Source organism: Panthera uncia, chromosome B1 (genome assembly GCF_023721935.1).
Source record: "Panthera uncia isolate 11264 chromosome B1, Puncia_PCG_1.0, whole genome shotgun sequence".
NCBI lineage: Eukaryota > Metazoa > Chordata > Mammalia > Carnivora > Felidae > Panthera > Panthera uncia.
In genome coordinates this window covers 58,095,056-58,122,500 of record NC_064811.1, presented here as the reverse complement: position 1 = coordinate 58,122,500, position 27,445 = coordinate 58,095,056, and the positions used below count along the sequence as shown (strand labels likewise).

The window sequence follows — 27,445 nt, the reverse complement described above, 5'->3', positions numbered from 1 at the left end:
GATATTAGAGATTTTGTTTTGTTTTATTTTAATTATGATTGATTCTGTCAGTCCCCCAATTTCTCTTACTTTTTCCCCAAGTTCACCTAATCATACAAATAACACTCTCTTAGCCTGTCCTGAAAAGCCAGGACTCCTTCTAAATATGCGGAGTAGAGTTTCTTTTTTTTTGTTTGTTTTTAATTTTTTTTTTTTTTTTTGCATATTTATTTTTGAGAGAGAGAGGCAGAGAATCTCACGAGGGGCAGAAAGGTGGGGAGAGAAAGAAAGAAGCGGGGTTCACCAGAAGTGGGGCTCGTGTTCTACCTGAAGCAGGCTAGGAGCTGACAGGAAGCGGGGCTCGAACTCGTGAACCATGAGATCATGACCTGAGCCAAAGTCAGACACCTGACGACGGAGCCACCCAAGCGCCCAAGTTTTTTAAAGTCTGAGTGAGTTTTAAGAAAGGGGAGGCTCTTACCCTGCCAAGTACACAGGCTACCACATCTCCTTCACAACAGGTCTGATGCAGATTTTTAACATCCCTGGCCAGTTTGGCAATTTCAGAAAAGTTAGCTTTCGGTTGTTTCTTAGTCAGCAGAACCAATTCCCTGAAAAGAAAAAGAAGTGCATTTTAAACCGTATTTTGAGTTCAATGCTTTCTAAAATTAGTTCTAGTTCATTGAGTAACCAAAATAATAGAAACACATTTGCAAATGTGGGATGAAGAGACTATGTTTTAAATGCTTTCTGTTTCTTCAATGATAGCACTCAGAGCCACGCAAAGATGTCAATCACAAAACAAACACCATTCGGTTCATGATCATGCAAAATATAGTCATTTTCAACATTTAAATTATTGCTTAAAGAAGCTGAGTTGCTTAGATGGGTAATTTGGAAATTTCTCTGACCCAACTTTCTAAGTAAAATCCTTCATCACAAAGAAAATAATTATAAGAGTCTTGGGTCTCCCTTGCCTGTCCTTGTGAACAACTGAGCAGCATCCCTGAAATTTCCCTGGCAATAGGGAAAACGGGCCTGCCTTATAAGGAGAACTAAGCTTCCATGCAGCTCAGGTCTGTCCCAAATTGGGGAAGAAGGTGATAAAAGGAAGGATACATCTGGGCCAAGAAAGAGGCACACAGAGTAACATCAAATTCTCCCACACTTTCCATCCCTACCCTGAAAACGTCACTAGATTTTTCTATTCTTTTTTTTTTCAATTTTTTAAAGTTTATTTATTTTTGAGAGACAGAGAGACAGAGTGCGAGTGGGGTAGGGGCAGAGAGAGGGAGAACAGAATCTGAAGCAGGCTCCAGGCTCTGAGCTGTCAGCACAGAGCCCGATACAGGGGCTTGAAATCACGAACTGCGAGATCATGACCTGAGCCCAAGTCAGCACTTAACTGACTGAGCCACCCAGGAGCCCCTAGATTTTTCTGTACTGCAAGACACTGGAGCCAAAATCCTTCTTATCTTCACAGAGACAAGAATACATTTTATCTTCCAGCCTTTATCATGCAGAACAATTAAGTGCCTGCACCTGAACCTACAGAATCTTTTGCGCACTAAGGCAGAGGCTTAGGGATCTGAGCAGATAGAAGAAATTGAGGCAGGAGATAGTGGGTTTAGATGAGGAATAGTGTGGTTTCAAGTCCAGCTTTATGTGCCCTATAACAGGCAGGTAGCATCCGTATGGAGAAAGGAACCAGGTTTGTACTGAAAGACATTATTAAATGAAATAAAAATGATTTTTTGACCAGAATGGGGTGCCCGGGTGGCTCAGTTGGTTAAGCGTCCAATTTCGGCTCAGGTCATGATCTCACAGTTCATGAGTTCGAGCCCACTTCGGGCTCTGTGCTGATAGCCCAGAGCCTGGAGCCTGCTTCAGATTCTGGTCTCCTTCTCTCTCTGCCTCTCCCCTGCTCATTCTCTCTCTCTCTCTCTCTCTCTCTCAAATAAACAAGAAAGAAGAAAGAAAGAAAGAAAGAAAGAAAGAAAGAAAGAAGAAAGAAAGAAATTGATTTTTCAAATGAGTTTGATCAAATGGGGTGATCCAACAGCAACAAAGTTCACGTATCTCAATCAGTAACTTACACTGCTTTTGATACTTTGTGGTTGAATTTAATCCCAATTTCACATAAATGGTGATGCCTCAAAGATATTTCTCTCACGTATTTCCTGATAGGTTCTAACTGTAATCAGAAAAACAACGGATCAAAGACATGTGGTAGTAATAGAAAAAGTTAATCTTGTCATTAGTAAATAAGAAACAAAAGTAAAAGTTGTGTATCTCAAAATTAGAAAGTCCTTATTGTTTTCTTTAAAAGATACCAAATCCAAAAGCACAACGTGGTTGGTTGGTTGATTTCATAAAATAGCATCTCACTTCCCAGAGATCACTTGGTCTAGAAGCTCAAACCTTTAGAATATAAAGAAGACAAGAAGGTGAGCACGCAGAAGTCCAGACAGCACTAGAATAAATTGCAACAATGTCTTACAGTTGTGTTTTATTTTTATTCAAGTTACCAGCTCTGTCATCTGGCACATGTCTCCTATTGCAAATCTAAAATATATGCTCTCCAGTTTTGCAATATATATTAATGGAGTCCCCCCCCACCCCACCCCTCAAGTATGTTTGCCATTTTCAACCTAGGATTTTTACTTTGGAAACTATCGCAAAAAAATTCGTCTAAATAAATAAAAACATAATTATGCAAAAATGAGAACATGCATGTTTTGTTATGAGAGCAAAAATTTAGAGACAAACTGTCTCAACAGCAGAGTGATGGTAAGGTAAATAATGGCATATTAATTTTGGCAAAATGTTTACTCTTAATAAAAACTTGGCATTTTTAAATCTCAAATCAAAGCTATATATTCAGTGTGATCACAACAATGCACAAAATAAAATCTGTGAGTGGAAAAATGAATAAAAGGATATACACCAAATTGGTATCTCTGTATGCTGGGCATATTAGTAATATTTTAAAATTTCTGGACAGTTCTATATTTTCACTTAAGAAATTATAATGACTATAGATTGTTTTTACTTTGGGTAACTGCACCTTACAGTGCTATTTTTAAGAACAAGTTAGAAAATACATACAAAGGCAATATTCAAACCACAAAACTGGCAAAACAATTATAATTTAATTTAATAATTATGATTAAATGTAGCTAATTATATTTTTATAATACTTACACATATAACTATTACTTTAGTCATTTTGTTGTATTATACTCATTTAAAATCTAACACAAACAAGCCCATACACTTCATGAGAGAGTCTCTGAAGACTTAACTCATAAACCACATTCTTTGATCATAGACACAATTTTTATGCACTTGCTTATGGAATTTTCTCTGAGGAAGCAGCGAGAACTACTGGGAACAGACACCCTGGAAGCAGCAATACTGTAAAGATCATAAAGTGGGGGAGAGAAGGGAAGAACTCTTAGCTAACTTATAGGAGCATGTTTTACATTAAGGAAAATTCTCCAGTGAGAAAGGTTAAGATTAAGAAAACTTTGTAACTATGGGCACCTGGGTGGCTCAGTCGGTTAAGCATCCGACTTTGGTTCAGGTCATGATCTCACGGTTTGTGAGTTTGAGCCTTGCATCGGGCTCTGTGCTGATAGCTCAGAGCCTGGAGCCTGCTTCAGATTCTGTGTCTCCCTCCCTCTCTGTCCCTCCCCTGGTCGCACTCTGTCTCTCTCATTCAAAAATAAATAAAACATTTAAAAAATTTAAAAAAAACTTTGTAACTTAGAAGAGGAAGTATGTTACTTAAAAAAAAAAAAAAAAACTAAACTCCACAAAAAGTTCATTCTTCAGAAATGCAAAGTAATGAGACATAAGACTGCACGATCTTTTATTTTTGTTGTCTTTAATTAATATAAAACCAAAAGAAAAAAAAAAGACTGCCCTGCTTAAAAATTCAGAATTGGCTTCTGAAGGCGTCACTAGGGGACAAATAGTAAAGGGAGTAAGAAATATACATATAAATAGCTTTAATGATAATAGCTATAATTATTGAGTACTTAGCATATGCCAGAACTCTTTAGATACATTATTTAATTTCTCACACAAGATAAATGATGAGGAGCTCCATAGGAAAAATAGGTGTAGAGGAATAGAGAAATAGGGGTTTGAGGAATATGAGATAAATTTGCACTGAGAAAACCAAAGAAAACAGAACAAAGTAGCACTGCATTTAGTCTTGAGGAATTCATCAAATGATTATCAAACTACTACTCATTTAAACACAACCTTTGGAAAAATCCATGTAGTGCCTTTTCTAGTAAAGATGGTTATTTTATGTTGAGATTTAGAACCTGTAATGAGCATGCATACAAAGTACTTTTATCATAGAACTAGTCAATGAAGGAGAAAAGGCCACATGGTTAAAATTAAGAGCGGTAAGATTGTATTTTCCAAAGATGGCTGCAGCAATATCTTCCGTCTGTGTTCCTCTTACAACGAGTCTTTGACAATCTGCTCCTCAAGAGGTACAGTATATATACTGTCCCCTTCAAACCAGCGAGGTGTTTCAACCAATAGACTATGACAGAAGTTATTTCTGAGGCTAGGTCATAAAAGGCCATACAACTTCTGCTTTATCCACTAGAATACTCATTCTTGAAGATTTGGGCCATTTGTAAGCAGTCCAGCTGCCCTGAGGCTACCATGCTGTGAGGAATCCCGAGCTAGCCAGGGCAGAGAGACCACATGGAGAGGCCCTGAGATTATATGAAAAGAAAAAGGTGTTGAGCTAACCCCCAGGTGCTTCAGTCCCCCAGAGTCCTAGATCTAGCCACTGTCTGACTACAACCACAAGCAAGATGAGTCAGAATAGCCCAGATGAGCCCTTCCCGAACTGAGCCCCAGAAATCATGAGAGAGAATAAAATGATTTGTTGTTGTCTTGAGTCAATAAATGTTGGGGTGCTTTGTTATGCAATAATAGTAACTAGAATATTAAATATTTGTAATGAAGTACTGTCTATGCTAAATTATGCTTTCAGATTTTATTGACAATACGAATAGCCTACGTATCTTGTTAAAATGAAATCTTATTTAGTAGGTTTGGAGAAGAGCTTCAGGCTCTGCATTTCCAACAAGCTGCCAGGAGGTAGGTATGATGCCAGTTCACAGTCCACCCTTTGCATAACAAGGCTCTAAATAACAATCGACAAATATTTTACCTTTATCTGGAAGCACTCAGTTTTGTTTTCTTCTTGGCAACATGACCGAACTGCTGTTTCATAGCAAGCAGACATGGTCAGAATAGTAGGTCCATACAAGAATGGATGCTTTCTAGATGTTTCATAAATGTACCTGTAATGTGGCAAACGCGGAGTTGTGAAATTTAGAATTCAAGGACATGTGCCAACACTCTCTCTTAAAAACTTAGGATTCATTTTGTTTTGTTAACCTGAAACTTCTAGAATTTCGTGGTGAAAGAGATGAGGTAGCAGTATACATAAATGCATCACACGTTCACACACATCACTATGGACAGATCCCTGTGAAGTTAGTCAGACATTCCCTGAATGCCCTTGAAGTGGCCAACTGTAACTACCAGGCTGGTGGGGAAAGAAAAAAATAATGAAAACCTGTCGCTTTTATATAAGGAGTGGAAGGTAGAAAGTTCAATAGTCCAAACTGAATTGTAAATGCACAATTGTATAGCTGGTGCAGGAGGATTACATTTAGGAGCTAGTGGTGGGGGTAGAGGAGTCTCTCAAGATCATCCAGAAGTTCTTTCTAGACGAGGAAAGTTAATGTCACTGCCCTCCAAGATGTGCCCCTCAATATTTGGGTTTGTTACTAAGTCCCCAGTTTTTATTTCCCTCTCAGGTTTATTCATTCTTCCTACCCATAGAGCTTGGGCTTCAGGTCTGCCTTTCACTTATAATTATATCTCCTATATGTGCAAAGTTTGTTCCAAATACCCCACAGACACGCATGCAAATATACTCGACAAGAGGACATTACAGGCAAAAACTGTCTCGAGGCTCACACAAATTCATTTCTTTTCCTGTTTGTACAGGGAGAGTCTTACTTCAGCCTCCCTTGCAGTTAGGTTGGGAACATGTAACTGAGTCCTGGATGATGAAATATGAATGAGTGTGCTCTACACCGCTTTGAGGTGTGGCTGTTAATGTCTTAGCACAGTTCCCTGTTTTCTCCTTTTCTGTCTCACAGTAACCGTGGAAACACACGCTCCAGATAATACAGAGATGGAAATGTCTTGCATTCTTGAGTTACCGCTTGGAGACGAATTGTCAGGGACTGAGCCAAGTTAGAGAGAGATGAGCTTCAAAGTGTCAGAGCAGCCAATTAAAACAAATTGAAAGTAACACTTAAGATTTTAATCACTTACGAGGATAGTATGAGCAAGAGGTTAAACCAGAGAAAGTGCTGACTCCCCACCCTGTCCCCTTGTCCATTCCCAACCCCCCACCCCCACCCCATGGACCTGCACCAGTCAAGGATCAGGTAGATCATCACAGATGTGAGGATGACTTACTCCTGAAGGAGTCCCAAACAAAAGGCCCCTGTGGTTTTAAGGACACTGGGTCAGGGGGGAAGGGGAAGGGAAAGGTCTGAGAGTTGGAAAACTCTGAATGCTGAGCTAACATGCACAAAATTCTCTCCAAGTTTCTCCCTTCATCTCCCCCCCTCCCTATTAGAAAGTCTCAATAGAGGCACCTGGGCTAGGAATGAAGCTAGGCACAAAAGTATGGCCAGTTTGGAGGGAGGAAGGGACTGAGTCCTTGACTGCGACTCCTTCAGTGACTGAAATGTGTTTTGCCCCAATCTGGAATGGGAATGACAGCTTTACCCCATGAGGAATGTCATCTGTAATTGCCAGGCCTGAAAAAAATCATGCTCAGGATTCAGCCAGGAGCCAGACTCTTCAAGAGTCACCAAAGAGAACTACCCGATTTAGACTGTGATATGAACAAGAAATAAATCTTTATTAAGTCAATATTTAGGATTTTAGGATTTATTTCTAAACATAGGATTTACTTGTGACCACAGAATAGCTTAGTCCATCCTGACTTTATAAAACTTAATAAAAGTTTAAGATGTAATGTCTATAAAGTAGGCATATGTCACCAGAAAAATGGTGACACCAGAAAACCAGGTTTTTAACATTAAAAGGATAATGGAGGAGATGATAGATAGAACAGGGACTTGGTTCATGTTTTAATTTCCTCCCGCCCCCAGTTCCTTGGATAACACATAAATCTTTATTCCTGCAACTTCTCCAACTCCAGTTTCTTTTGGGATACCAGCTAAGGACACAGCTGCTGCAGCCATTGAAGTCAAACAACAAGTTGGTATTGTTGCCTTCCCTGAAATGATTGAAAAAAACAATTATATTTCATGACAAATGGCCAAGGAAATGCTTAAAATATTTGAAGAGAAATCCTCACGTGTTACCGGGTCTAGAAAACAAAATCACACCCAAGAAAGTGGCTAGAGTTTCTGGAGTCAGGGACTATATCCACATGTGACTGCATTAGAAGAGTATTTCTTGCTGCTTTCTGAAGTTCAGGGCCAGATTGAGAATAATGGCACCATAATGAAAGATGAGAGATTTTGCAGGAGACCTGAAGCACTAACCAAACAGAGACCTTATTTACAACGGATGTGTTTAGCAATCTTGTGGTAACATTTGCTTTTGGTTAAAAGTACAAAATCTTTTCTTGTTGGTGGAGGACCAAGATGGTGGCCATTAGAGTTGTTTACTAAATATTTCCAGTTCCCCTCCTTTCAGGCAAGTGGTAGGACTGTACATACCCAACCCCTCTGAAGTGAGGTATGACAATGTGACTTGCTGGTTAGTGATGTCTGAGTAGAAATGATGAGTATTTCTTCTAAACAAGCTTAAGAAACAGTGCATGATTTACTATCAGCCCCTTCCCTTGACATAGGAATCAAAGAAGCAAGTGTTGGGTCTTTCTCAACCTAGGTCTCTAAGTGACTGTGATAATCAGGCCTCCTACCAATCTGCATTGGACAGATAGCATGAGTGAAGAAAAAAAAGTTATATTGAGCTGCTGAAAATTAGAGATTGTTTGCTTATTTGCTACCACACTAAATTTAGCCTATCCTTTTGCTCTTTAAAAACCTATAACAGAAAAAAATCATCTACAAACCATGGAGGGGGAGAAATAGGCCAAATAATAGAACCGAACATGATTCATTAGCAAGACTTAGAAAAGTAGGTGTGTGCTCAGCAAAACAAAAACAAAAACAGAAAACAAACAAACAAACAAACAAACAAATCCTCTTCATTCTCACCAAGGGGCTCTCAAGTCCTTGGAAGTTTAGTCAATAGATTTCTATCAGCAGAGTTTCTCAGGCCCAACTTGTAGAAACACAAGAGCAGAACTGATATTATCAACATATACCGGGCCTCCCAACATAAGGCAAAATTCTTGATCAAAATGAAATTTCACCAAAGCCATTCAATACCTCTGCTCTCTACTGTGCATGCTAAATTAAGAGTTCATTACTGTGCTACAGTAACTTAGTTCCCTTGGAAGATATTCAATATGAGCCAACCTAATTTCAAATCTCCAAAGGCAAAGTTTAATTTAGTATAAGGAAAAGGTTTCTAATAATTACAGCCATTTACACAATGGAATGTCCCTATTGTAAGATAACATGGGGTCATGCTTGATTGGAAGTTGGGTTCTATAGTCAGACATACAATGGAAGCTTACAATAATTAAAACTGTTATTGAGGGGCGCCTGGGTGGCGCAGTCGGTTGAGCGTCCGACTTCAGCCAGGTCACGATCTCGCCGTCCGTGAGTTCGAGCCCCGCGTCAGGCTCTGGGCTGATGGCTCGGAGCCTGGAGCCTGTTTCCCATTCTGTGTCTCCCTCTCTCTCTGCCCCTCCCCCGTTCATGCTCTGTCTCTCTCTGTCCCAAAAATAAATTAAAAAAAAAAAAAAAAACTGTTATTGAAATTTTCTTAGATAATCCAAAGGTACAGTAACTATGGTTTTGTGTATCTGTATATTATATGTACCTTTTGAAAAGTCTAAAAGAGCTGACTTTTCACTCCAGCTTTGATATATACGTTACTGTTTCCTTGGTTGAGAATTAAGTAAAGTTATTGCCTTATAATTAGGAGAAAAGTAGTTAGAAAATTATTTTTCCCCTGAATATTCATAGTTGTCTGCACATAAGTAAAGATTATCATAGGAAGAGAGTTAAAATGACAGAGTAGTGGGGTGGGGGGGACCCTATGCTTGCCTTGTCCCTCAAGCACAGCTAGATAAATATCATATCATTCTGAACACCCAGGAAATCGATCTGAGAACTAAGAGAACAAACTACACATCTAAAGAGAGAGAAATGGCCACATTGTGGAAGGTAGAAGCTATGGAGAGTTGATTTGGGGGACAAAAGAGTTGTGGGTGCTGTGGAAGGGAAGGAACCCTGATCATGGAGAGCAGAGAGAGAAGGAGAGAAAGCAGCATGCATGGGATTGCACAAGAAAAACACTTCCCCAAAACCATTGACTGGGAAAAAGAGAGAGGCTGATCATCACAGTTTTTGCAAGCAGTGGAGTTCAATGTCTGAAGTTTTAGAAGTCTGGGCCATCACCGGGTAGAGGCTGATAAGCTTTGCAGTGTTCCTGTGGAGGAGGGCAGAGGCACTGGAGTGGACAGGGTGCTCTGAGGATCCTCTGCGCCACACTGGGAGAGAGAGTTCCCTTTCTTGGAGTGCATTTGGGAGAGGTGGCACTGCCTCTCAGGGGACAAAAGACATGGTGGGCACCATCGAGGAGCCCCATTAATCAGCAGCAGAGACACCTGCTGAGGGCAGCTAACATGGAAGTCAGCTTTTGGCATTGCTTCACCATAAACTCCGAGCCCCTGTGTGTTCATGAAACTGCCCTTTTGGGACAAATTGACACCAGCCACAGCACAAGACCCGCCCCCAGAGGATTAGCATGGGTCTGTGTCATGCCTGGTCCCTAAAATTTGGAATTTTGAAACCCAGGCCCGTGCCTGAGATAAAACACAAGAGTACTATGCCACAAGGCAGGCAGTTGGCTCAGACGCAGACAGGGTGAATACAAGGATCTGACGGAAGCCTGAAACACAACAGAGATTTTTCGCTCCTCTCTTGAGGGCTTCCCAAACAGCAGCAGGTGCAAACTCCCCAGTCCAGGATGAGAGAACTAGCTGATGCCATTTTCCCCCCCAGCCCATCAGCACAGATGGATTTCCATAAGCAGCACAGCACCGCCAGTGGAGGCTGGAGCCACTTACCCCAAGCCCCACCCCACTGAGCCCTGTAGGTGCATCTTTACTAGGACAGGAGTGCCTGAGAACCAGTGCAACAAGACTCTCCCCCAGAAGACTAGCACAAACCTCCCACATGCACCAAGTCTATTGATCATAGAGTGCTACAAACTTCAGCTCTAGGGAAAATAGAATCCAGCCGTTTATAACAAGCACACCAAAACACACCTAGTTAAAACTCACCACACACTGGACAAGGTTCAAACGCTTCCCATTGCAGGCAAGGAGAAACTCTGCAGAGAACTGATCTGAGGGAAAGAGCAGCCAAAACATAACAGCAAAGTGCACAGGCATACACCAAAAAAAATCTTCTTGAAGTACCAAGGCCTGTACAGTGTATGACTTCGTCTTAATATAGCCATTACCCTCAGGAGCAGGAAATGCAATGGTATTTCCTAATACACAGAAGACAGAGTCTAGCAAAATGCCAAGACAGAGAAATTCATCCCAAAAGAAAGAACAGGAAGAGGTCACGGCCAGGAATCTAATCAAAACAGATATAAGTAATATTCCTGAATCAGAATTTAAAACAACACTCATAAGGATACTAGCTGGGCTTGAGAAAAGCATAGAAGACATTATGGAGTCCCTTACTGCAGAGATTAAAAAAAAAAAAAAAAACACTGGGGCGCCTGGGTGCCTCAGTCGTCTGAGTGTCCGACTTCAGCTCAGGTCACGATCTCGCAGTTCGTGGGTTCAAACCCCACGTTGGGCTCTGTGCTGACAGCTCAGAGCCTGGAGCCTGTTTCAGATTCTGTGTCTCCCTCCCTCTCGACCCTCCCCCGTTCATGCTCTATCTCTCTCTGTCTCAAAAATAAATAAACGTTTAAAAAAAATTTAAAAAAAAAAACACCTAAAAACTACTCAGGCTGAAATAAAAAAAATGCCATAACTGAGATGAAAAACATACTGAATGTATTGACAACAAGGATGGAAGAATCAGACTACTGATTATATTACTAATTAATAATATAGAAGATAAGATTATGGAAAATAATGAAGCTGAAAAGAAGAAGGAAAGAAAAACATTAGATCATGAAAGTAGACTTAGGGAACTTAGTGACTCCATAAAGTATAATAACATTCTTGTCACAGGAGTCCCAGAAGAAGAGAGGGGGAAGTGGGCAGAAGGTTTGTTTAAGGAAATTATAGCTGAAAACTTCCTTAATCTGGGGAAGGAAACAGACATCCAAATCCAGGAGAGAACTCCCATCAAAATCAACAAAAGCTGTCCAACACCAAGGCATATCATAGTGAAACTTGCAAAATGCAGAGATAGGAATCCTGAAAGCAGCAAGGGAAAAACAAATTCTTAGCCTACAAGGCAAGACAAATAAGGTTTGCATCAGATCTCTCCACAGAAACTTGGCAGACCAAAAGGGAGTGGCATGATACATTCAATGGGGAAAAAATGTAGCCAAGAATATTTTATCCAACAAGGCTGTCATTCAGAATGGAAGGAGAGATAAAGAGTTTCCCAGACAAACAAAAACTAAAGGAGTTTGTGACCATTACACCAGCCCTGCAAAAAATATTAAAGGGGACTCTGAGTAGGAAAGAAAGGCCAAAAGACTAGAAAGAAACCGAGAAAATCTCCAGAAACACTGGCTTTACAGATAATAATATGGCATTAAATTAATATCTGTCAATAATCACTCTGAATGTAAATGAACTAAATGTTCCAATCATAAGACATAGGTTATTAGAATGGATAAAAATAATAATACCCATCTGTATGTTGCCTATAAAACACTCATTTTAAATTTTTTTTTCAACGTTTTTTATTTATTTTTGGGACAGAGAGAGACAGAGCATGAACGGGGGAGGGGCAGAGAGAGGGAGACACAGAATCGGAAACAGGCTCCAGGCTCCGAGCCATCAGCCCAGAGCCTGACGCGGGGCTCGAACTCACGGACGGCGAGATCGTGACCTGGCTGAAGTCGGACGCTTAACCGACTGCGCCACCCAGGAGCCCCTAAAACACTCATTTTAGACCTAAAGACACTTGCATATTGAAAACGAGGGTATGGAGAACCATTTATTATGCTAATGGATGTCAAAAGAAAGCTAGAGTAGCCGTAGCTATATCAGGCAAACTAGATTTTATTTTTTAAAATATTTTTCAAGTTTGCTTGCTTTGAGAGGGGGGAGGGGCAGAGAGAGAGGGAGAGAGGACCCTAAGCAGGTGCCAAACTCAGCGCAGAGCCTGACACGGGGCTCAAACTCATCGCTGTAAAATCATGACCTGAGCCAAAATCAAGAGTTGGGTGCTTAAACCAAGCCACCTAGGTGCCCCCAAACAAACTGGATTTCAAACCAAAGACTACAGCAAGAGGTAAAGAAGGGCACTATAACATAATTAAGGGGTCTATCCAACAAGAAGATCTAAAAAGTGTAAATATTTATGTCCCCAACTTGATAACACCAAATATATAAATCAGTTAATAACAAACATGAAGAAACTCATTGATAATAATACAATAATAGTAGGGGTCTTTAATACCCCATTTACAACAACGACAGATCATCTAAGCAGAAAATCAACAAAGAAACAATGGCTTTGAATGACACAGTGGACCAGATAGATATAATAGATACATTCAGAATATTTCATCCTAAAGCAACAGGATACACATTCTTTTCTCCTTTTTTAAGTTTATTTATTTGTTTTGAGAGAGAGAGAGAGAGAGTGCAACACATGAGTGAGGGTGGGAGGGCAAAACAAAAGGCAGAGAGAGAATCCAAAGCAGATTCTGTAATGATGTGCACAACTGTGAGATCATGACCAGAGCCGAAATCAAGACTCAAACACTGGACTGACTGAGCCACCCTGGTGCCCCAGAATACACATTCTGTTCAAGTGCACATGGAACATTCTCCTGAATAGATCACATACTGGGTCACAAATCAGGCTTCAATAACAACTAAAAGACTGAGGTCATACCATGCATATTTTCAGACCACAATGCTATGAAACTTGAAGTCAACCACAAGAAAAATTTGGAAAGACCACAAATAATGGAGGTTAAAGAACCTACTACTGAAGAATGAATGAGTTAACCAGGAAATCAAAGAAATAAAAAATACATGGAAGCAAATATCTCTGGAGGAAAGGGAACAAAAGCAAGAATAAACTATTGAGATCTCCTTAAGATAAAAAGCTTCTGCATAGCAAAAGAAACAACAAAACTAAAAGGCAGCCGGAATAGGAATAAGAATAGGAGAAGATATTTTCAAATGACATATCTGATAAATTGGTTAGTATCCAAAATTTGTAAAGAACTTATCAAACTCAATACCCAAAAAACAAATAATCCAATTAAAAAATGAGCAGAACATGAATAGATATTTTTCCAAAGAATACATACAGATGGCTAACGGACACCTGAAAAAGATGCTCAACATCGCTCATCTTCAGGGAAATACAAATCCAAACCATGAGAGATACCACCTCAAAACTGTGAGAATGGCTAAAATTAACAACACAGGAAACAACAGATGTTGGGAGGATGCAGGGAAAGGGGAACTTCTTACACTGTTGGTGGGACTGCAAATTGGTACAGCCACTCTGGAAAACAGTATGGATGTCACTCAAAAAGTTAAAACTCGACTACCCTACAATCCAGCAATTGCCCTACTAGGTATTTACTCAACATATACAAAATAGTGATTAAAAGGACCACATGTACCCTGATGTTTAAAATAACATTATCAACAATAGCTAAACTATAAAAAGAGCCCAAATGTCCATCAACTGGTGAATGGATAAAGAAGATGTGGTATATATATATATATATATATGTATATATATATATATATATATATGAAGATTACTCAGCCATAAAAAATGAAATCTTGCCTTTTGCAACAATGTGGATGGAGCTAGAGTTTATTATGCTAAGCAAAATAAGTCAGTCAGAGAAAGACAAATACCATATGATTTCACTCATATGTGGAATTCAAGAAAGAAAACACATGAACAAGGGGTAGGTGGGGGAAAGGAGAGGAAAGCAAACGTAAGAGACTCTTAAATATACAGAACAAACTGAGGGTTGCTAGAGGGGAGGGGGGCAGGGGAATGGGCTAAATGGGTGATGGATATTAAGAAGGCATTTTTTGTGATGAACTCTGGATGTTATATGTAAATGATGAATCACTAAATACTACTCCTGAAACCAATATTACATTGCATGTTAACTAGAATTGAATAAAAACTTGCAAAAAAAAAAAAGATTAACATATAACATAACTCCTTAACATTGATTTCATTGTAAATTCTCAAGAAGAGACTAGATTCACTGCCTGAGTATTGGTCAGACTTCGTAATCTCTGAATGTTCAACTCAAACCTGATTTTAGACTTCTCCTTAGAGTGGAGGAACTACAGTAAATGGGTAGCTTGGTCCTATTTTGGTTCCCATTTGGTTTCCCCTGAAGTCAGATGAGTTGTAACCTGCCCAACCTTAGTCCTTTCTACCTAAGTAGCTGGGGCCAATTAATTTCCTTTTGAAGGCTCGTAATCTCTGGGGGGCAATTCTGCCCTTATATGGGTGAATTAAAGGAGTTTGTATTATTCAGCATCAAATCATCCTGTCTGCTCGTTTATCTGTGGTCTAAAATTTTATGTCTAAAGTCTGAAATAAAATCACCACTATGCTCCTTGCAGTCTAGAATCAACAATCAGACCTTTGCCTTATTCCCATTGTCTGAACCTATCTTGATAAGATGGCCAAAACTTCATTCCTTGAGAACTGAAGCTTTGTGTTTCTCTTGTCATTTCTCTCTCTCTAGGCGTTGGTTACCTGCCTCTAAACCCCAGTCACTTGCTCACACCACACATACATAGACCTCTATGCTCACAAGAAGAAAATATGACCTTGCCTACCCATTTGTTATAATGCTATTCACTCCAGGTGGGAATTATAGAATCAGACTTTATGAATAGAAAAGCATCTCTGTCTAATCTGCAATTGTCACTTATTCCTAGGTTCCATATGACAGGCTCTCTCAATGCCTATCAGGTACCCTCTCTGCTATCCCTTGATGAATCTCCCAAATGCCAGCCTCTTGCCAGAGCTATTACCTGCTCTCTGTCCCCAGTACTCTCTGTTTATTATCCTTGGCCTGATTGCTATACCTTGTAACATCATTTGCTACTGGTCTGACTAATCTAACCAATAAGGAGGTGGGTTCTTTACATTGTCCTAGTCATTTTTAAAATTTATTTAAACATTTTTTTCATCCTAGTCATTTTTAATGCCTCTATACACAGACCTGTATATTCACTAAGACTGTAATTGTCATTCTGAGGGAGAAAAATATATATTGTAGCTCAAACCTTTACTTCAATTCCATGTAATAAAGCATTGTGTTCTCAGAGCCCATATATTAAAAAAAAAAAATCTGTCTTCAAAATGGAAAACACTCTTCTTCAGAGAGTATGGCAAGGAGAAATGACTTACCTCTCCTTCACTGATGCTTGATTCTCTTTGTCTACCTCGCAGATCTGCTCGAGATTTGGAATTTGGAATACATCGCTATATTCTGTGTCATCTTTTTTGTACAATAGGAAGCACTTGAGTCTTGCTTTGTTATTTATATTGCAACAGTCAGAAAACTCCTGTTTGTCAGCCATTCCTTGGTTATTACAAACATGCTCTAGGAAGGTAGTCATCTGTAGGAGGAATAATAATAATTTAAAAGTGAAAAATGTGTGATCTACATCCCTAACCACAGGAAAGTTAAAGAATTATTTCAGGAAAAGACCACTGAGTGTACAACTTCTATTTAACAGTCCCTGGACATAGCTCTTTAGAGAAAAAGCTTTTAGATTTTGAAGTCTAAAATCCCACGTGCGGACATGGGCCCAAAGGAATTCATCACTCTCTCCTTTCCTATGTAATTGCTTCATTTTCATATAGTTGTTAAGAGGTATTAAACACAAGCCAAAATTACAGAGCCTAACGAAGTTCAGGTATTTTTTTATGAGAACTATCCGCCAAGAAATAGATGGTAATTTGCTTTCCTTGCTTCCTAATTGTTTTCAGTTTGGTTTCCATGGGAAGTTATTTTAAGAATGCAACTCTGAGGCAGTGTGTATTCAATGTCAAATATTCAAATGAAAATGTGCTAATTTAGTTAGTTTTCAAATACCTTTGAGTGGCAGTAAATGTGTGGGATGCTGTAAACCTCAAAAGACATACATTTCTAGATTTAGGGGAAAAAGGCAAAAAAAAAAAAAAGGCCATCTTTTGAAGTAGAAATAAGAAGTAATCACTATAAAGTAAGTGAGACTAGTCATTGGCAGAAGCATTTCATTTAAAGTGTGCTTCTCATAAGACTGATAATTTTTCTGTCTATTTAGAGTCTAGTAAAAGATAGGTGAGTTTTAACTCCAAGAAGATGGACTTAAAAATAAAAACCTCCCAAGAAATAAGAAAACCACTGACTTGTAGTTTAAAGTGTTTGGCATGAGGTAAGTGATCCATAAAATATGTAGATTGTACAAATATGTTGTTAGTGTTTATCAAGAATTCACTAATTACAAGACAGACATACTTTATGAGATAGTAATAGTCCCCAAGATTTCCTACTAACTGGTAAAAGGAGCCTATAATAATATTCACCTCTTTCTTCTTTTTCATATTCTCTTAGAAACTTTTTTAAATTAGTACTTTGATTTCCCAGTTACCTTTGTATAAGGATGTTGGACAATAGTATTCCAGAGGCAGAAGAACAACCAACTTAAATGAACAAATTGGCATTTTAGGTTATAATAGTCGCTTGAGTGCTTTTTTCTCTGAGTCTGACCTCCCAGCAATGAAATGAAAAACTGTAGGTTTATAAACCTATAAAATTTACATTTTGAGTGTGATTCACGTACACATCGCTGCCTTAAAATCCCCTACCTAATTGTTCAGCACCCCACCTCATAACAACACCTTCTGGCTGGAATTTCGGTTTAAAAAAAAAAAGGGAGAGAGAAAGACAGAACACGATTCACCTACCAACTGGTGAGAGCATTCGGACGGTGATTCCTGTGGCTTGAGGACCTTGCACTTCTCTGCACGATCTACCAACTCTTCAACTATGGTTTGTACTTCTTGATAAGTTGATTTCTGAAGAAACTGAGCAACCATAATGCTAGTACTGAAACATAACACTTGTGAGAGTGCTAAAGATAGAATCAAAACTCTTCCCCCATCGTTGTGAGATCACTGCCCTCTACCCCCTCCAGAATAAGTATGATTTCAAATTTCAGACAAAAGAATATCAATAATTCAACTCACATGTCTCTTAAGTTCTCTTGCAGATAATTCTGGCTATTAGTGTGGTTCAAGGCTGAAGAAAAATGAGATTTTATTTGCCTAAGAGGATATTTTCAAAATTGAAATCTCCCTGTATAATTCTGAAATGTATATTTTTTTCACTTATGAATTTCCAGGTCAATTCCATTTGCCCTCAAAAATTAAAACACATTACCAGAATTTATATTCACTTGTGTTTAAACTGCATTCTGTGAATAACTTATTTCTGTTCAAATATATCGTGTACTCAAAATCTGTCATTGGCCTCCCATTAAGTTGCGTGTACTTGTGTTGACACACTTGAATTAATTAATGTGATTTGGTTATTTAACTCTTTATGTTAGAAGTTACTAGAACATCCAAGGAATGCTAAGAAAATTAAGGTTTAACATTGGTAGCAAACATACAAACATTAGCACTTTGACAGGATTCATTTGGCAAAGACATTATCTCACCCATTTTGGATTTACTCATCAACTTTATCTTTCTTATCACCTCCACTCACCGCGCACACACTCACACACACACACACACACACACACACACATACGTTTTCTATTGAAAACAATACCTTCTGCTTATACTAATAGCTCCTAAAGAGCTTAGCAGCTACCTATTAAATAAAGAAATCATTGTTATTTACTTGCCCTGTTAATATAGAGAAACGTTCTGGAGTCAGTTACTCTGAGTTCAACTTCTAGCTCTAATACTGACTGTGGTCTTGGAAAAATTACTTAAGCTCTCAAAGTTGCTGCTTCTCCATCTACAAAATGTAAATAAACTCTACCGCACTGGATGTTTGTTAGGATTAAATGGAAACATGTGTGACGCACCAAGAACAGTGCCTGCCACAGAATAGGTACTGAAGAAGATAGATCATAATATTATTCCTGCTACTATAAATACAATTACTTTATCCAAAATCATTTATCCGATTTCAAATACAAGTTTGAAATGGATCATTCCATCACCAAGGATGGAAGTAAGACTAAAACGAGATCTTCCTGTGTGTGTTGCCTCAATATGTTAGTTCTCTTTCTGCATCCGTTCCACAAATTAATTTCTAGCCATTTCCAATGACTCTATTGACAATGATGAGCACTGAGAAAGATAAACCTTTCCATACATATTTAAGTAGTTGCTATGCCTTTACTTCCTGGCACATGGGATATATAGAATGTAAATAGGATCCCTACCTGCAGCTAGTAAACTTCTCTGTAGAGTTTGGCATTGAACGTAGCTGAAGAAAACAAGAAAACATATGGGTCTAAGATTCTTCATTATTTTAGATGAACCTTTAAAGAAGGTGCTCTATCACCTGAAAAAAATGAAGAATCCTTTTATACTCTTTTCAAGTAATTACTATTAATAATTAACCTTTTCCTGGTGAATATTTTTTCCAGGCCAGGACGACCCTGATAAAATTTAAGAATCTCATGACAATGAAGAAATATTGTTAATAGATGGCATTCATTAATGAATACTGGATTTTAAAATCAGTCATGTCAATCTACTTGTTTTTTCAAGATTATACCATGTAGGCCTTGGAATAATCAATATGCGCCTTTGGTAAACATCTCATTTCCTGGAAATGCTTGTTGACATGTACAAAGTTCTGAAGTGGCAGGAGGAAAGTAAACATGAACTACAACAGATTCAAATAAATGGCTAAAGCCCTGATTCCAGTGCTGGGCACATTTTCAAGTCCCTGGTGAGAGTGGGAAACATAGGCCTCGGAAGCAAACCCAAGGAAACGGGACCTAATTTACCGAGTGCTTATTGTGAATCTGGTGCTTTATATGACTGTATTTAGATAACACTTTTCTTGTTTCTTGAAGAAGACATTAAGACTGAGGATCATATGGGCCTGCCCACCATACTTGGTAGCCAGCTAAAAGTGGCACCTGGGAGCCTCAAGTTCTGGAGAAGGCCAGCAACACATTGTGCAGTCTGTCTAAAGACCATGAAGCTGCTGACAGCACTGGTGAGAGTGAACCAAGACAACAACATGGACAGGCTCTTGGCCCAGTGGCTGTATGAGATTGAGAGCATCACGAAACTCAAGGTATCTTGAAACTCAAGTACTACGTGGAGCTGCTGGACCAATGAAGCCATCAGGATGCAAATGTGCAGATGAAGTGCATCCTTGTGCTAAAGGTGCACTATGAGAAATGGGAGTTGGCAATGAAATTGGGCCTTTTCTTCATCAATTGAAGGAATGAATTTTTTTGATGACCTAGGACGGGCAACCAGAAATCACTTTCTAGTGTATGCTGCTCTTGAGGCTTATATCTGAGGCAGACACAGAGGACTTAGATTTGCCCTGACAAATTGGGGTTTGCTCATGGGATTGGGAAGCCAGCCAAAAGCAGCACCTGGGAGCCTTGAGTCCTGGAGAAGACTAGGAACACATCATGCAGCCTGTCTATAAGGTACAGGTGGAGGAGTCTGGACTGCTTTGCAAGGACGCGGCTTGGCAGACTGCAGGAATATCCTTCACTAAGAGATACCTGGGAGCCCTGATTACTGGCAGAGCAGACAAATCTGGAAGCCTTGCAAGAACTGACTCCAGCATGCTAACCATGGTATCCTCAATAAGAGACACCAGAAATCTGGTTTGTTACAGAAGCCTGGGACTTCAGAAAACAGGCAGACTTAGAGGACTTGGATTTCCCTGCCATGTTGGAAGCAGGAAGAAATAGAAAATTTGAACAGACCAATTACCAGGAATGAAGTTGAATCAATAACCAAAATCTCCCAACAAACAAAAGTCCAGAGCCAGATGGCTTCACAGGCAAATTCTACCAAACATTTAAAGAAGGTTTGGGGCGCCTGGGTGGCCCAGTCGGTTGGGCGTCCGACTTTGGCTCAGGTCATGATCTCACCGTTCGTGAGTTCAAGCCCCGCATCAGGCTCTGTGCTGACAGCTCAGAGCCTGGAGCCTGCTTCATATCCTGTGTCTCCCATTTTCTCTGCCCCTCCCCCACTCATGCTCTGTTCCTCTCTGTCTCAAAACTAAATAAACATAAAGAAGAATTAATACCTACCCTCTTCAAACTACTTCAAAAAAATAGAAGAGAAAGGAAAACTTCCAAATTCATTCTATGAGGCCAGCATTACCCTGATACCAAAACCAGATAAAGATGTCACTAAAAAAGAGAACAACAGGCCAATATCTCTAATGAATATAGATGACAAAATCCTCAACAAAATACTAGCCAGCCAAATCCAACAATACATTAAAAAAAAATCATACACCACAATCAAGTGGGATTTTTTCCCAGGATACAAGGGTGGTTCAATATTCACAAATCAATCAGTGTGATACATCGCATCAATAAGAAAAAGGACAAAAACCATATGATCATTTCAATAGATGCAGAAAAAGCATTTGACAAAGCATTTGACAAAGTACAACATCCATTCATAATAAAATCCCTCAACAAAGTAGGTTTTCAGGGAACATATCTCAACATAATAAATCTATGAGACACCCACAGTGAACACCATATTCAACGGGGAAAAACTGAGAGCTTTTCCCCCAAGGTCAGGAACTGGACAAGGATATCCATTCTCGCCATCATTATTCAGTATAGTACTGGAAGTCCTAGCCACAGTAATCAGAAAACAAAAAGAAACAAAAGGTATCCGAATTGGTAAGGAAGAAGTAAAACTTTCACTATTTGTAGATGACATGATACTAAATATAGAAAACCCTAAGGACTCCACCAAAAAACTACTAAAACTGAAAAAAATGAATTCAGTAGTCACAGGACACAAAATCAATGCACAGAAATCTACTGCATTTCCATACACTAATAATGAAGCAGCAGAAAGAGAAATTAAGAAAATGATCCCATTTACAATGGCACCAAAAATAATAAAATACCTAGAGTAAACTTAATCAAAGAGGAAAAAGACCTGTACTCTGAAAACTATAAAACACTGATGAAACAACTTGAAGACAATACAAAGAAACGGAAAGACATCCCATGCCCATGGATTGGTTGGAAGGGAAAATATTGTTATAATGTCTATACTACCCAAAGCAATCTACACATTTAATGCAATCTCTGTCAAACAGCATTTTTCATGGAACGAGAACAAACAATCCTAAAATCTGTGTGGCACCACACACACACACACAAAAAAAAAACCAAACGGACAATCTTGAAAAAGAAAAACAAAGCTGGAAGTATCACACTTCTGGACTTCAAGTCATATTACAAAAGTGTAGTAACCAAACAGTATGGTGCTGGCACACACAAAAAAAAGACACACAGATTAGGATGGTTAGGTGGCTCAGTTGGTTGAGCATCTGACTTCAGCTCAGGTCATGATCTAATGGTTCATGAGTTCAAGCCCCACATCAGACTCTGCACTGACAGTGCAGGGCCTGCCTGGTATTCTCTCTCTCCCTCTCTCTCTGCCCCTCCCCCACTTTCTCTCTCTCTCTCTTTCTCTTTTTTTTTTTTTAATTTTTTTTTTCAACGTTTTTTATTTATTTTTGAGACAGAGAGAGACAGAGCATGAACGGGGGAGGGGCAGAGAGAGAGGGAGACACAGAATCGGAAACAGGCTCCAGGCTCCGAGCCATCAGCCCAGAGCCTGACGCGGGGCTCGAACTCACAGACCGTGAGATCGTGACCTGGCTGAAGTCGGACGCTTAACCGACTGCGCCACCCAGGCGCCCCATCTCTCTTTCTCTTAAAATAAATGAATAAATTTAAAAAATATAGACAGCCAGATCAATGGAACAGAATAGAAAACCCAGGAATAAACCCACAATTATGTGGTCAATTAATCTTCTACAAAGGAGGAAAGAATATGCAATGGGAAAAAGACAGTCTCTTCAACAAATGGTGCTGGGAAAACTGGACAGCTACATCCAAAAGAATGAAACCACTTTCTTACACCATACACAAAAATAAACTCAAAATGGGTTAAAGACCTAAACATGAGACATGAAACCATAAAAATCCAGGAAGAAAACACTGGCAATAATTTCTCTGACATAGGCCATAGCAACATTTTCTGGATAATGTCTCCTGAGGGAAATAAAAGCAAAACTAAACTATTAGGACTACATCAAAATTAAAAGTTTCTGCACAGTGAAGAAAACAATCAACAAACTAAAAAGCAACCTATTGGATGGGGAGAAGACATGTACAAATGACATATCTGATAAAGGGTTAGTATCCAAAATATATAAAGAAACAATATAACTCAACAACCAAAAAACAAATAGTCCAATTAAAAAATGGGCAGAAGACATAAACAGACATTTCTCCAAAGAAGCCATCCAGATGGCCAGCAGACACACGGAAAGACACTCAATATCACTCATCATTAGGGAAATGCAAATCAAAACTACAATGAGATGTTATCTTGCACCTGTCAGAATGGCTCATATCAAAAACACAAGAAACAATAGGTGTTGATGAGGATGTGGAGAAAAACAAACTTTGATAGACTGTTGGTGGGAATGCAAACTGGGGAACCACTGTGGACAACAGTATGAAGGTTCCTCAAAAAGTTAAAAATAGAACTACCCTGGGATCCAGCAATGGCACAACTGGGTATTTAGCCAAAAAATACAAAAACACGAATTCAAAGGGATACATGCATCTTTATGTTTATGGCAGCATCATTTACAATAGCCAGATTATGGAAGCAGCCCAAGTGTCCATCAATAGACGAATGAATAAAGAAGAAACGGTATGTGTGTGTGTATATATATATATGTGTGTGTGTGTGTGTGTGTGTATGTGTATTACACATATGTATTACATATACATATATACATATATATGTATATATACATATATATACATATACATATATATACATGTATATGTGTATATATATATATGTGTGTGTGTGTGTATATATATATATATATATATATATTTGTAATGGAATATCACTCAGCCATAAAAAAGAATAAAATCTTGCCATTTCCTACAACATGGATGGAGCTAGAGAGTATAATGAGAAGCAAAATGAATCAGAGAAAAACAAATACCATATGATTTCACTCATGTGGAATTTAAGAAACAAAACTAGCAAAGGAAAAAAAAGGAGAGCGAGACAAACCAAGAAACAGACTCTAGAGAACAAAGACAGTTACCAGAGGGGAGGTGGATGCAGATTAAGAGTACACTTATCATGATGAGCACAGAGTAATGTATAGAATTGTTGAGTCACTATACTGTATACCTGAAACTAATATAACATTGTATCTTAACTATACTGGAATTAAAATTAAAAACTTAATTTAAAAAAATGATCAGTAGCAACAACAGAATCAGGATCATGTAATTTACTCATGGATTCACAAGTAGAAATTCAGGTCTGCCTGGTTCTGGAGCCCACACCACCCAAGACCTAGTATTGAAAACTGAGATATCAACATTCCTCAGCTATTGTCCCCTTTACCTAACATCCAGTTTGGAGATCTAAAGGAAGAAACAGGTAATTACTGATTAAATAAAAAGTCTAAGATAAATGTAAAGTCCAAAAGTTTTGTAAATGGGAGATCACTGGTTACTACTCTAACAATTCCTGTCCTTAGTTTCCTCATTTATATATGGAGGATTTGGACCAGATAAGATCTAAGACTGTCAGTCCATTGCTTAATTCTACTACCCATATATTCTCAATTCTGGATTCCTAGGCAAAAAATATACCACAAGTAAGAAAGATATATTTACCTGAAAAATAATGACAGTTCTGTTATTATTTAGGTTTGGGACACATTGGCCAATGATAAAGAATATGGATGATGTGTGATGGAAAACTAGGGTCAACAAAGGAAAAGTTATCCTTGGCAGGTTTTTATAATCCTCTTCAGGGTCCTCTAGACAGTTCTAATGCCCAGCATCTCTTCTGTTGTACATTCTTAGAGCCGTGCCCTTGAGATCTTACTCTGAACCTCCTGGAACAATCAGAAACGGACCTGTTACTCAGGAGTGACAAATCCCTTGGATGAGTGCTGACAGACTGTCACCCCCTGCAGACGTTACTAACTGATCACTGCACTCTTTCTCTTTGAACCTTGGCTCAGCCTTAGGATTATTCACTGCACAATGCCACAAGAGAGACACTATCAACTGATTGGAGCTGATGAAAAAAACAAAAAACACAACAACAAAACACTATATGTGTGCTAAACTAATTCTTCTTTTTAAAAAACTGGAGAAAACTAACATCCTATTGGAACTTTCTTCTCAGAACAAGAGATTCTTGAAAGCATAAAAAGATGCTAAGTCCTTTGTCAGTGACTAATGATGGAATTTCAGACCAGAGGAAAAACAAGTAGTGGGGATTATTTAAACAAAGGCAAGGGGATGAGTTTTGTGATAATACTCAAAAGACAGCACAGAATTTGTTCTCTGAAAGAATGAGATCTTCACACTGACTTTTCAGATAAAAAATGGAAGGTATACAAGTATAAGACACAGTGATGATTTTTAATAAATATTATTTCACAACAAAACTAATTCTATTTTTTCTTAGAGAGAGAGAGGGCGTGCATGCATGCAAGTGGAGGAGGGATAGAGGGAGAGCGAGAGAGAGGGAGAGAGAGAGGGAAAGAATCTCTTTTTTTTTGAAGATATAACAATCCTTTTTAAAATTTTTTTAATGTTTATTTATTTTTTGAGAGAGAGAAAGACAGGCCATGAGTGGGGAAGGGGCAGAGAGAGAGGGAGACACAGAATCTGAAGCAGGCTCCAGGCTCTGAGCTGTCAGCACAGAGCCCGACGGGGGACTCGAACTCACGGATCGCGAGATCATGACCTGAGCTGAAGTCAGACGCTTAACTGACTGAGCCAACCAGGCATCCCAAGAGAGAGAGAATCTTAAGCAGGCTCCGCACCAGGTGCAGAGCCCAATGTGGGGCTCAACCTCATGACCATGAGATCATGACCTGAGCCAAAATCAAGAGTTAGTACTCAACAGACTGAGCGACCCAGGTGCCCCATAACAAACCTAATTCTTATTTGAGTGATAGAAAGAGAGTTTGAAGAAAACTTAGAAAGACCAGGACTGGGGGGCACCTGGGTGGCTCAGTCGGTTAAGCGTCCAACTTCAGCTCAGGTCACGATCTCGCGGTCCGTGAGTTCGAGCCCCACGTCGGGTTCTGGGCTGATGGCTCAGAGCCTGGAGCCTGCTTCCGATTCTGTGTCTCCCTCTCTCTCTGCCCCTCCCCCATTCATGCTCTGTCTCTCTCTGTCTCAAAAATAAATAAACGTTTAAAAAAAAAATTAAAAAAAAAAAAAAAAAAGAAAGACCAGGACTGGATCCCTGGATCCCACCTGAAACCTGGGTGGGGGTTGCTCATGCACATGCAACCTTGGCACTAATTATTGTATCGTGAGTCTTATCCCGCTGAGGAACAACATCTCTAGTACTAGTAAATTCTTCATGTGCTGAGTGCTGGTATGTTCTATTCACTGGTGTGAGTTCTGTCTGAGCAATACAGAGTAAGTGTGAGTTGCCCTCATTCCACATCCTCTCCTCTCTAGGTAAAATATATCTTTTGAAGAAACCATCCTCTTTCCTTTCCCTCCTTTCCTCACATCACACTGTTTACCTGCTTTTTACTAGTGTGTTCTCTGGCATATCAGTAGAGAGTTCTTTGACAATACTCTCTGTGATTATAGAGTCTTGTGATGACAGCAAGTTCCTGGATCTCTGGTTTCATATCTGCCGTGTTTAGCACAGTATTGGACACATAGCGGAATCCACTGTTAGGTACAAAATTGAATTAGCTAACTGTGCTCTGATTCGCTTCTGTTTGCTAAACTTATTATCCATTATCTGACTAAAACTTTCTTCCAGCTCTCCTCATTAGTAAATGGAAGTGTTTGGAAAATGGCAAAAAGACAAAATAACGTTACAAAATAAACATCTATTATCTGCTGGCCATCGTGTTGGGTACTTTATACAGTAATTTAATACATTTCTCTAAAGCCTTTGTGATGTGGAGAATATTCTCCCACATGACACAAAGAAATGGAGGTCTTGGAATGTAGGGAACTTATCTGAGGCCATACAGCAAGTTAATGGCAGAAGGCATTTGATGCCCACCCCTTCTCACTTAGATTGAGTGCCTGTGCAATGTGCTCCCACAGCAGAGGACTTTTTCTATCCCTATGACATCATATGTGATTGCTTATTTACTATCCGTCTCCCCTGCCATGGGGAACCATCTCTAATTGGCTCACATTTGTATCCACAGTGGGAGACTAATAACTATTTGTTGGTGAAATAAATCAAAATCCCAAGACTTCATTGCAAACGCTATGCCAAAAAAATTCTGTGACTGTTCTCATGTATTACCTACTAAATGGTCATCATCTTCAATTTCAGACACTGAAACACTAAGAACACTAAAAGTTTAGAGAACAGTCAGGCCCTGAGCCCATGACCAACCTTCATCTCCTCTCTGTTCCCACCACGCTCTCCTGAGACATGACTGACAAGCACTTACATCTCCAGCATTCACAACAATTATGGCTTGGAATAGCAGGAGAAAAGAGCCATTGTCAAGGATCATGGGTGCTCCTCCCTCTCTACGAATAACAGATTTTGTTTGTCATTCAACATGGCCACACCTAGGAGGTACTGTGTACAAAATATAGTTCTGGGATTGGAGGACTCAGATTCAAACCTTGGTTCTGCCAGTTACCAGTTGTATGACATTGAACAGATTCGTTTATCCCCCTGAGACTCAAGTTGCCCATTTGTAAAGTGGGAATTAAAATGATATCTCCTGCATAGAATTGTTAGGATTAAATGAGATAATGCATGAAAAGTAC

General features: G+C 39.2%; 1 protein-coding gene across 1 annotated transcript in view; it reads right to left on the bottom strand.

Annotated features, from left to right (window-relative positions):
- LOC125922814 (alpha-fetoprotein-like) overlaps positions 1 to 19,002 on the bottom strand; it is a 50,050-nt gene extending 31,048 nt beyond the window's left edge. Inside the window, exons 1-7 of the mRNA XM_049630625.1 lie at positions 18,818 to 19,002; positions 17,604 to 17,655; positions 17,322 to 17,463; positions 15,777 to 15,988; positions 5,186 to 5,318; positions 2,076 to 2,173; positions 461 to 590 (exon numbers count right to left, since the gene is read on the bottom strand). Coding sequence (XP_049486582.1) covers positions 461 to 590; positions 2,076 to 2,173; positions 5,186 to 5,318; positions 15,777 to 15,988; positions 17,322 to 17,463; positions 17,604 to 17,655; positions 18,818 to 18,902 — 852 coding nt within the window. The 5' untranslated portion in view covers positions 18,903 to 19,002. The remainder of the gene's footprint in view (positions 1 to 460; positions 591 to 2,075; positions 2,174 to 5,185; positions 5,319 to 15,776; positions 15,989 to 17,321; positions 17,464 to 17,603; positions 17,656 to 18,817) is intronic.
- Positions 19,003 to 27,445: the final 8,443 nt, after the last annotated feature.